Source organism: Cryptomeria japonica, chromosome 3 (assembly GCF_030272615.1).
Source record: "Cryptomeria japonica chromosome 3, Sugi_1.0, whole genome shotgun sequence".
Taxonomy (NCBI): Eukaryota; Viridiplantae; Streptophyta; class Pinopsida; order Cupressales; family Cupressaceae; genus Cryptomeria; species Cryptomeria japonica.
The window spans coordinates 28,968,730-28,980,711 of record NC_081407.1 but is presented as its reverse complement, the minus strand read 5'-3'; the positions used below and the strand labels follow the sequence as shown (position 1 = coordinate 28,980,711).

Sequence of the window (11,982 nt, the reverse complement as noted above, 5' to 3'; positions counted from 1 at the left end):
CTTAGACTTTAGAACGGATCAAGTCTGAAACAAAAGATAAAAATGGTTAATCTCTAATCAATAAGAGCAGATCAATAGAAGAGTATCATGGTAATTAAGTTTATTCATATATCAATAAGGATGGAATTTTCATCAATAGACTCTCATTTATTAAGATTACCATCTTTCATTTAGACTTCATTAGTAGGCTATTGAGTATAATCATGAGTAGTGTCTAGGTATAAGCTACAAAACTTGCTAGAATTTAGCCAACCAAAATCACCATGTTGAACACTACTGGATGTTGGGAGGGGGGTGGAGGAGAAGGGGGGTGAATTAGTGTATACTAAATCTTTCATCTCCTTGAACTCTCATTCATCCCGATGATAGATCACAAAGCGTGACCTGAAACATTGATGATAAAAAATCTACACACAATCAAATCCATAAGTTGTTAATTTCATTATCATGAATTATGGAAATCTAATAGAATTGATACTAAATCTTGTTTAGATTAAACCATACATTCCATTAGGTCTTTATTATAACATTATCCACATACATGAAAGTAAATAACTAAAACAACAAGTTAAACCACACAAGAACACCAAGTTTTTTATGTGGAAAACAGAAGTTGGGAAAAACCACAATGAGAATAACACTCACAATATATGTATGAGATTGTTTACAAAGTTTTAGGCCACAGGCCAGGGAGCTCACTACTCCGAACTTGCAAGATAAGGCACACGACCTTAGGGCAAGATACAAAAGACTTGCATAGTTGAAGATCACTTCTTCATGGCAAGATACAAAACATTTGTCTACATACAATAAAGTCAAGATATTGAACTATAATAGAATAGCATTTAACAATATGCGGATGATAGTTCACAATTTAATACTCATCTGATCCAACCTTCATTACTACATTGTACCACATCCAAACCTTTGTATTACTTCAAATTAGCTTTGCATGCCACACATAACCTTAAACTTGCATAATACATCATTTACTCAATTATTTAGTCCTTTATATATCAACTAGATCTTCAATATCCTTTATAGGTTGGCCTATAAAAGATGTAGCATTTACATTCATTATTGGTCCCAAAACGATTGATACATCACATGTGGAAGGCAAAAGAGCATGTGAAGATTCATAACATGTCAGCACACCTTCCAAATATCTCCAAAATGGTTCTACACTCACCATATGCATATGCTCAGACCAAAAACACATAAATCAGCTTCACAAGATAAAGCATTTTACTCCAACTTTTAATCCAAACCAAATATAAGACTGGCAGACCATCATAGAAGAAACATAAAGTGTCAGGAACATAAATCAACAATCCACAACACCATTTTAGTGCTAAAAAGTTGAGGAATATAATGCATTCCTCCACAACATCTTGTAACTGCATTATCCCTGAACACATACACAAATAACTTCTTATAGAAGAACATCTATCTATTTGCAAATTCAAATATGAAGAGATTGATCTTCCATAACTATTCCTCTCCAATCTATACATCCATTTGATACATGTAAGATAAAAACAAAAACTATTAGACTAAGATATTGCTCACTGGAATAGTCACTTGAAACAATTATACTATTTCCAGATCGAATAGATAGTTAACAATCCTTCAAAAACACAACATACCATCAACATTTGCCATCCAGAACACCTTTAGATAGTTTCAACACATCAACACAGCATATGTACATACTTACACCATCTACACACAACTGAACTACTTCTGGACCAATGAGTTGAAATCGATGACAACTTGAATAATAGAGTTACAACACACCATACCCATGAGAAGATACAAAAGTTTGTTGAGAGGGCTAAGACCACCCACGAGTAGCACAATCCTTAGAACCTTGTGGCAAAGTGTCTTGAAATTGAGATCCTAAATCTCTTCTACCATATTGACTATGATCACACCTACATCCATGAGGTGGGGAGGAGGCAAGTGCTACAACTCTAGAAATCATATAGGGAACATTACATTAGTAATCAAAGAGCTCTTATAGATGTGCAACTTCCTTTCCAAATTTACAAGCTTTAATGGATAAAGAAAAGTAAACATCAACTAAACAGACAAAAAATAGAGTTGAAATTATCTCTTTTAAAAAACTAAATTGAGAATTTCCACCTTGAAAACATGCCAAGTCTAAACAAATTTAAATGGAAGATAATGCCAATTGTTGAACAAAATCATGTCGTTAGAAGGGTTCAGGTCAAAAAGGCTTGAAGAAGTCATGTATCTAGCTTCTTCAGTTCTATGCAGAACCAAAAAGGATGATTGACAATCTCCTAGTGGCCAAAAAAATCCAAAAGACTCCACCTACAAACTTAATTCATAATAAAGAATTATTGTATATGGGAAGAGCACTAGTTACTACCCATGTTCCAATAATTGTGCATTCCTTGTGCACCTAACCCCCTAATAACTAACTTTAAAGAAACCAAAAAATGATTGTGTGCGGGAAATGTGGGGTACAAAAACACAAAAGTCTGATTCCAAAGTTTACACACATCAATGGGACTCTTGGTGCAAGTTATGGAGCTATATTGAATAACTCAACTTCCCAAGGGGTGTTCCATTCTTCTCTATCTCACAGGATCCCTCAAGTCAATGCCTTTGCTCTTAGATCACTGAGCAAAGTGACTTAGGAATGACAACTCCAAGAATGAGTGATATTTGATTAATTTAGCATGAATGCATTCCTAGATATGTATGATACTGAATCTATGATGATTTAAACTAGCATAAAAGACGATGATAAGATAAAGGATTAGTGAGATTATCCTAGCATGATATACTAGTCTAACATGGATATGCTATGATATTTAAAATTACTTCTAAAATGCTATTTAAGATGATTTATATCAAAGAGAGGCTAAATGCTTAGTAAAATGACTATAGATTAGATGCATGAAACTTGGATATATGAAAATGAGAGAATGAGAGCTTTATTTATAGGAAAAATAGGGCAATGGATGGTCAAGATTGGATAATATTAACAAGGGCCAGGATTGAAAGTTATCAATCCATGTTCAAAATTCTCACCAATGAAATGGTGACAGTTGTCAACAAGAGACTGATTGAGAGGAGATGAAAGAAGCATTAGATGTTTGAGAAGACACGAAGGTTACCTTAGGAGGTAAGGGTTAAGGTTAGGTTAGGGTTATCCATTGGATAAAGCTTTTACCCAAAGGGTAAACTCTTGTGCAAGGGTTAAAGTGATAACCAAGGTTAAAGCCATGAATGGTTGATGAGACCCTTGGGTTAGATGAGGGTTGAGTTAGAGAGAAAGTCTCTAATCACGTAAGAAGGTTGAGTTAACCATTAATGGTTATGAAGACTTTGAGGGTTAACTTGTTGAGGACATAAAGCCTTTAATGGTTATTGAAGACTTTGAGGGTTTGAGAAGTGACTTCCCTTTGCTTAGGGATGTGACAATATTTAGGAGATGGATTAAGCTAAATTGGAAGTAATTAGAAGAATCTAGAAGGGTTTTAGGGAAGCAAGTGGGAGATGTAGGAAAATGCAAGTGGATGGAGGGGAATTTTAATTAAAATAAATTACTTTATTTCAACAAAAATAGATGCAACTTCCATAAATATAAGTGGGGGATATAAATAAATAAATTAGATTTATTCACTTGCAAGGATAAATTTAATTAAAAGAGGAGAAAGAGGAATTAAATAAATTGATTTATTTAATTAAAGGTTATGAAAGACTTAGGTGAACTTAATTAAATAAATTGAGTAATTCATTTAATCAAATAGATGAATATGAAGAAATTAATTAAATAGAGGAATGAGGTTAAAATGAATATTAAACATTCACTTAGGAAAGTGGTCAGATTTATACGTCTACAATGATAACTAAAATTCCACTAATAAATTTCACATGTACTAGTAGTCGCTCACTCTTTAGTTTTTTTGCTCCATAATTGGCACATTTGTGCACAACTACTAGGTTGTTTGTGCATAAGTGAACTAGCAATTTAAGTGCTCAATTATTGGGGTATCTTTAAGTAGGTATTGGGCAACACTTTGAAATGTGTACTTTTTGACCCTTGTGTGCGTAACGGATCTCACAACTTGCATCATTTCATGCATAATGGATCTCACAACGTGCATAATTGATCTCACAAAGTGAAGAGAGTTGCACAAGTGCATAAGATCTGTTGCAATGTTCTTGCAATGTTTACTATAAGAAACCACAACATCTAAGATTACATAAAAGATGCTATCATTATCTTAAAAAAAACCTCTTCACACTTTTATATGATAGATATTTATTATTTAATTTTTTTATGATATTTAAATCAAAATCATAATCATAACTAATAGATTTTTTTTATTGATAATTTTTACAAAATATAACAACAAAAATACATTTAATTTTTTCTTAAATATTTTTGAAAAAAATAACTCACAAAATTTAACAAAATTTAAAATTTCATTAAAACAACTCATTTTATGTTAAATCTGTAATAATTTGATTTTAATTAGGACGACAAAAAAATACGATTTGATTGCAAACACATTGTATGTAATTTTATGGGAGGGAAAACTGGTAAAGCAGTACAATAACAACGTAAGCAAACAAACAAAGAAGACTATTCAATGCGAACAAGTCACAGAAAAGGACTATTCAATGCAAAGCCATAAAACAAACGGTATTCATTGTATTTTTCCAAAAGACTTTGAAAAGCTTTAATAAACGCCATAAATTTGAACGTACAAGTGTGGAAAATTCAACGCAAAGCCACGTGAACAGACTTCGTATTTGTCCAACAGACTTCAACAAACACCACAAATTTTTATCTAGAAGTGTGGAAAATTGAATGGACGAGATTTCTCCCCCACTTTCGCCGGTAGAATTAGTACGAGAAATACATTTATAAATCAGCTGTGTTTTCCATTATTTTCACACAGAGAGTAAGTGTAGAAAATTGAACAGAGAAGTGCTGTGCAATCTGCAATGAAGATGGTGATGATAATTATGTTATTAGTAATCCCGATGATGATGCCTTGCATGCCCTGCTCCTCCGCATGTCATGCGGATGAAAGGAATTCCCTCTTTGATTTCAAACTGGGCCTCAACTTCACTTCTTCTGATAACACGCTGCAATCTTGGATGGGATTTAACTGCTGCGCGTGGGAAGGAGTCACCTGCCACCCACTCACTGCCCACGTCATTTCCTTAGATCTCACTCCTCAATCCCTTAATGCCTCCTGGATTACTGATAAGTCTTCCAACTGGCCATTCATGTCGTGGAGGGAACTTCGTGGGGGACTATTCCAACTGCGGCATCTCCAGCGCTTGGACTTGAGTGAGAATGCCTTCTTTCCTCCTCTTGCCATCCCTTCACAGTTTCACAAGCTCAACAATTTGAGGTATTTAAGCTTGTACTACTCTAATTTTATTGGTTCCATTCCAACATCTTTGGGTAAATTGTTAAACCTCACAGATCTTAATTTGCATGTCAATTTTTTGAGTGGCACCATCCCAACATCTTTGGGTAAGCTGTCAAAGCTCACAGTTCTTGACCTGAGTTCTAACTCTTTGAGTGGCACCATCCCAACATCTTTGGGTAAGCTGTCAAAGCTCACATATCTTGTCCTGAGTTCTAACTCTTTGAGTGGCACCATCCCAACATCTTTGGGTAAGTTGTCAAAGCTCACATATCTTGACCTGAGTTATAACTCTTTGAGTGGCAACATCCCAACATCTTTGGGTAAGCTGTCAAAGCTCACATATCTTGTCCTGATTTCTAACTCTTTGAGTGGCACCATCCCAACATCTTTGGGTAAGCTGTCAAAGCTCACATATCTTGTCCTGAGTTCTAACTCTTTGAGTGGCACCATCCCAACATCTTTGGGTAAGCTGTCAAAGCTCACATATCTTGTCCTGGGTTCTAACTCTTTGAGTGGCACCATCCCCTTCTTAGGTAACCTCACCAAACTCACAATACTTGATCTTAGCAACAACCAACTAAGTGGGACTTACACACTTTCCTTTTTTGATAAAATCCCCAATATTCAAGCATTGTATCTTTCAACGAATATGTTGACTGTAAAATTGAATGCCACTTATATTCCCAATTTTCAACTTGAATCCATATATTTGGGATCCTGTAATATAGAAGGAGACTTTCCATCTTTCATTTCAACTCAATACTCCTTACGCTCTTTAGACTTGTCTGAAAACTCTCTCAATGGAAATATTCCTGATTGGCTATGGGATTCTAGGCCCCTTGATTATCTCAACCTCTCTTCTAACCAGCTTGTAGGTAATTTACCCTTCAAGTTGCTTGGATTTACAGCTATTGATCTGCATAATAATAAGCTACGAGGAAATATTCCTATTTATTTACAAGATGTGAACTTCTTGGATCTTTCAGAGAATCTATTTGATGGACCCATTCCACATTCTATTTGCGAGTCAAATAATTTGCGTTTTCTAGACTTGTCAAATAACACACTTAGTGGTAAGATTCCCTCAAGTTTAGACCAATGCTCTCAGTTGTCCATGTTGGATCTAGAAAAGAATAATCTCAAGAGCACAATTCCAAATATATTTGGGAATATGACTTCTCTAGAAACATTGAAATTAGGTTTCAATAGGCTTAAAGGAAACATACCATCATCCCTTGCAAATTGCACTTCCTTGGAAATCCTAGATCTAAGGAATAACAATATTCATGGGGGAATTCCTACTTGGATTGAAAGCTTGAAAAATCTTCGCATCCTAATACTAAAATCCAACAAAATTGTTGGCAACATACCTTTAGAATTATCAAACTTGCAGAATCTTCAGATATTGGATATGTCAAGCAACAAAATTTTTGGCACTATTCCAAGTGGATTTATGAAATTGAGTGCAATGGCAAATGAAACCGAAAACACAGAAACTCTCGAGTTGAATACTACAAATGTTGGGAGGATTTATATAGATAGCATAATCATTGAGAACAAAGCACAAGATATGGAGTATTCAAGAATTTTGAGGTTAGTAAAGTGCCTTGATCTATCAAACAACAAATTATCAGGTAAAGTACCTCTTGATATTGAATCCCTCAAAGGATTGATAATTCTCAATGTTTCAAGAAATCAGTTGAGTGGTGCGATTCCAAAATCTTTGGGAAACATGGTACAACTACAATCACTTGATCTTTCTAGAAATGAATTGTCAGGGATGTTTCCTATTGAGATGCAAAATCTCACATATTTGAGTTACTTTGATGTGTCTCATAATAAGTTATCAGGAATGATACCACAAGGAGGACAAATGATGACATTTGATTTTTCATCATTTTCGAACAACACAAATCTATGTGGTCTGCAAATCAATGTGTCATGCTCAAGAAATCAGTTTGTTTCTCCAAATAATGAGAAAAAAAATAAAGAAATGCTGGAGGAGGATATATGGTGGGATGTGGGAATGGGAATGGGAAATTCAATTGGATTTTCAGTTCTAATTTGGATTTTGTGTTTCTCCAAATCTTGGAGTGCAAAATCTTTCAGAGTTATGGATGGTATTATTGATTCTCTTTTTCAAACATTCAGAAAAAAATGGCGTCATACCAGATAACATATTTTCTGATCTTCATCTCCAGTAAACATGTATATTCAGCACAGACCACCAGGAGTGGAGAGTAAGTTTGCTCACAAATTTTCTTCATGATTGTTAATGATTTTGAAATCACAAATTTAACCTGTTCTGTAAATTTATTTTTTGAGATTTTGTATATGAGCATGTTCGTAGTATTTAGTAGCATGTTATGTGAAGGCCTTTGTCCCTGAGTAAGTTTAGTTCACAAATTTCTTTATGTTGTTAATGATTTTACCTTAATTCACAAATTTTGTTTGTACAAATCTGATGAAGTTGAGCTTCATGCGTATTCTGCCTAGGTTTCACTTGCAAGTCAGAAATATCCCAAGTGGAGCACACTTTGGTCTTGTTGTTGAAAATAGAGAAATACAACAATTTCATGTAGCACTATATGCTAGAAAATAACTTTTTTGGATAAAACTTTATTTAATCTTTATATTACTTTTTGCCTAATTTTTTATTGCGTTTTTCTCTTACTATAATGAATCCACATAGTGGCTGCTAGAAATAGCTAGGCAAAACTGTAAGTACTCAAGGGCAAAATAAAATATAATATAAGCTTATATCATGAAATTTCAAAATTGTTCTGCTAAATTATTTTTTTGAGTTTGTATATGAGCATGTTCGTAGTATCGGTAACCTTCCACTCGCAATAATAATCACTCTCTCGTTGAAGTTTTAATATATTTGTTGTACTTTGCATGCCAATGAGTTGAGTGGAAAGGATGAATTGAACTTTTATACTAGTTAGAGCATAAATTTATCATCTGCTTTCAAGATTCTGGTTAACCAGAGATTTATTTAATATGAGGTTAACCAGAGATGTTTCCTAACTATTGAACATTGTTATGCTGTTGGTGTACAGGATTTTAATTCACTTTTCTCAACTATTTTAGCAATTTTTTATTGGAGTTTGGGACAATCATGTATTTGTATGTGGCCTCCTATTCCCATATATGGTCTTCTAGAAATAGCTGGTATTCACCTTTCATTTTTTTCATGCCCTTTACATTGAATTTTATTCTTGTAAGGCAGAGCTCGTTTGAGCTCTCTTTTTTACTTGTTTTATGACAGCTGAGCCATTTAAAAGTTAAAACTGATGGAGGGGAGGTGTTGCTTAACAAGGAAGTTTATGTTGATGTGCAGCCATAGATATCATCTTTCCAAAGGGCCAAGGCAATTATAATTGATCATTTAGGTCAAAGTTTCTGAGGGGAATCAATCTATTGTGTCCAAATAATGCTCTTGACAGGGAGTGAGAAAAAGTAAGTTATCCCTTCCACTTGATGGCATCGGCCTTAAATTATTATATGTAATGTTTAAGACACTTAGTTTTTGTATCAGATTGTTACGAAATCAAATTATATTGTCTTCCGGAATAGTTTTATATTTTCTTAAAAGTGGAAAATAGAAAATTAAAGTCAATTGCAGGATTAAGGAACATCGTTTGCTAATATCAAATGTCCTCTATTTTTTTATTTTTTTTAACGGACAATCATAGTATCTTCAATCCATAGTATCTTCAATCCATTTTGCTTCTTGTTATATTAAATTCTTGTTGCAATTATACACATTATAGACAATTCTATAAATAATAGACCAATCTACTATTTAAGCTTTTGGAAGTGTGAGCTTTAATAAAATGTTAATTATTGCTTGGTTGGCAATACAGAATTACAGGGAGAAAGTACTCTTGATAAAAAGACTCTTCACAACTGGTGCATATTCATCAAAATATATTACTCATTATGTCTTCAAAAATAAATAAGACAAAGATGCCAAAATATGGGACTCATAAATGGAATAGCAGGTTCAACGGACATAAAGAAAATGAGTAGCACAAGCAATGTTCAGTGGACATAGTGTTGGTGACATTGGACATAAAGCAATGTTCTAGTTCCAAGGCTAGGAAATGCATCAGAAATATACTTTAACAATTCTGGTATGGTTTATAACTTTCATCTCAATCATTGCTTTCTTAGACAATGTCAAATTTTTAATGCTTTTATTCTATTAGAATTATGCACTACTAATTTGGAGTTTTTTAAACCAGCTTAACCATTGTGATAGCAATGACAAGAGTTACTGTATCAGCCAACTTCTCATGCATTTATGGGATACAGTGTTTTGGATTCAACCAGTGGGTTATTGGCTTACCATCCAATGTTAGTGGCCAAGAAATTCCTTCCTCCTTTACAGAAGTTATCATTATATATCTCAATTTAAATGTCACACCTTTTTCATTTGACTAACTAGACTTGGGATCATTTGGATCAGTGTTGCAATTATGGTTGAGTTGTTTCTAGACATCCACTTCATTATCTATCTTGAAATTCCAAGGCTAGGAAATGCACAAGAAATATACTTAACAATTCTGGTATGGTTTTGAATTTTTGTGTAGAATTTGATTTCTTCTCGTTATAAAGGATTTCTAATTTGTTTAGTTTATATGGCCATTACATTTTTCATCTTTGATTTCAGGTATTCATGTCTGCTGTATTCAGGGCAGCAACACCGAGTATCTGTTGTACAAAGAAGATTTCTCACATCTTCCTTTCCATTCCTAGAGGACAGCAGTAGCGATGATAGAAGCTTGCGTTGTTAGGCTAATGTTGTGGCTCTTTTGAATAATTTATTAGTCAAGAAAAGAGAAGAATGTAAAGTTTGAAGACATGCATTTTCAACATCAGTTCAATAAACCAACAGTTTGCAAGCTGCGATGTTATTGTTTTTTTTAGTTTTTTTTTTCTCAAGCTTCCTTGCCAGCTTCTATGCATATTGTTTAAAGTTGTAAGCATGAACAACATATATTCTCAATAACTTGTAAGAAGTTAGTCAGTTGAGATGTATTTGCAGATAATATAGTCTTTATTTTATGGTTGATTGTTTAGTTTTGAGCAGTGATTATTTTCAATTCATTTGTTTAGTGTTGATTTTTTTTATTTTTTTTCAAAATTGATTATATATTCAAAATTAATTTATTGTAAATATGTATAGGATATTTATATAACTTTTCACCTTCTTAAACATGTTTCATCTTTAAAACATGAGAAGATGTTGGATAGTAAGACTTTTACAAATCTATCTATATATATGATTCTTTGTTTGCTAACCTATTGTTTTTTAGTGTGATTATGATAAAAGATAATTTTGATGACATTATGTTCCCTTTGTGCTATTTTGATTACCTATTTGTCCATAGTTATTGCTACTATGATGTGTGTAAAAATGTAGTTGTTTCTACGAGTCTGTTTATGTTCATAGACATTTTAGTATGTTAATATTGATTTTTAAATAAGTGTAGAGATTAAACTACACCATACTTCACTTAATTATTCAATACAAGGAATTGAACTATTATAACATTCTAATAATCAAATGAACAAAAACAAACAAGAATCAACAACACAAGAGCTTCACACCTAAGAACTCAAATAAAGGCCTGAAATATCAAATGCACTAAATCAACAAATATGCTTAAATGTTAGACGCATTGAATTAGCAAAAGAATTGAAACAATGAAGATACTACGACACAATAATTTGATACATTAAAGAAACTAAATCAGATAAAGACAAAGCTCTGATACCAAATAATGGAAATTTAAAATGTCAAAATGCACAAAAACACAAAAGCAGTAGCTATGATTGCCAATCACTCGCAATGCACAATAGAAATAAAACTCAAACACAATAGGCTAGAGACATGCAACCTTCTTTTCTGTTAAATCTAAAAACAAACTGTTACAAAATCATTAAATTTTGAATACAAATTAACTTGCACCAATCTGGAGCTTTACCCAATCTTGATTGACCGGAGTTGCTAAGAATTTCTTACTCTTCTATTTTTCTAGAGCTATCTGTTGCTCCTTGCAAACATGTTTTGCACATAGTTGCTGCTACAATAAAACATTCTTCTTGTTTTCCTAGAACTGTTGTTCATTCTTCTACTGCAGACTCTAACTATAAATTGGCGTTCTCTATATTTATCTGTTTGTTCTCAAAACATTTCCCACTCAAATTTTAAATTTTAAAATTACCTAAGTTGAAAACAACTATTACACGTTAGGGGAAAAACGAGTGATGAAATCCCAATTTTTGTTGGTAATCTTCCAAGCCATTGCTACTCCTAAGATGTAGGTGAATAGGAGGCTCAAGGCAATCAATATTTTCAACACTCCCCCTTTGTCTTGAGCCATCAATCGTGCTCAATCTTCATCCAAATCAACAATGCCTGAATTTCTTCTTAGGCATTCAAATTTGTCCTTGCTCAATGGCTTAGTAAAATGCCTGCAACCTACTACTCAGACCTACAAAAATTCATCTTCATCTTGATTTCACCATTTTCAACTATCTCTCT

At 33.3% G+C, this 11,982-nt stretch overlaps 1 protein-coding gene across 8 annotated transcripts; it reads left to right on the top strand.

Annotated features, from left to right (window-relative positions):
* The first annotated feature begins 4,918 nt into the window (after positions 1-4,918).
* LOC131068602 (receptor-like protein 12) lies at positions 4,919-10,506 on the top strand. 8 transcript variants are annotated; one of them, XM_059218031.1, is made up of 8 exons: positions 4,919-7,666; positions 8,489-8,600; positions 8,770-8,888; positions 9,296-9,341; positions 9,434-9,565; positions 9,677-9,788; positions 9,901-10,000; positions 10,105-10,506. In XM_059218031.1, the coding sequence occupies exon 1, from the start codon at positions 4,990-4,992 to the stop codon at positions 7,600-7,602; it is 2,613 nt and encodes an 870-aa protein (XP_059074014.1). In that variant the 5' UTR covers positions 4,919-4,989; the 3' UTR covers positions 7,603-7,666; positions 8,489-8,600; positions 8,770-8,888; positions 9,296-9,341; positions 9,434-9,565; positions 9,677-9,788; positions 9,901-10,000; positions 10,105-10,506. The 8 variants fall into 8 exon arrangements, 7 of the variants coding, with proteins under 7 accessions (XP_059074014.1, XP_059074012.1, XP_059074011.1 ...); XM_059218029.1 differs by having other exon boundaries at positions 8,489-8,555; positions 9,296-9,565; XM_059218028.1 differs by having other exon boundaries at positions 8,489-8,555; positions 8,698-8,888; positions 9,296-9,565.
* The last annotated feature ends 1,476 nt before the right edge of the window (positions 10,507-11,982 follow it).

Excerpts from the sequence above, each read along its gene's own strand:
- LOC131068602 (XM_059218030.1), top strand. The coding sequence starts at position 4,990 with ATGAAGATGGTGATGATAATTATGTTATTAGTAATCCCGATGATGATG.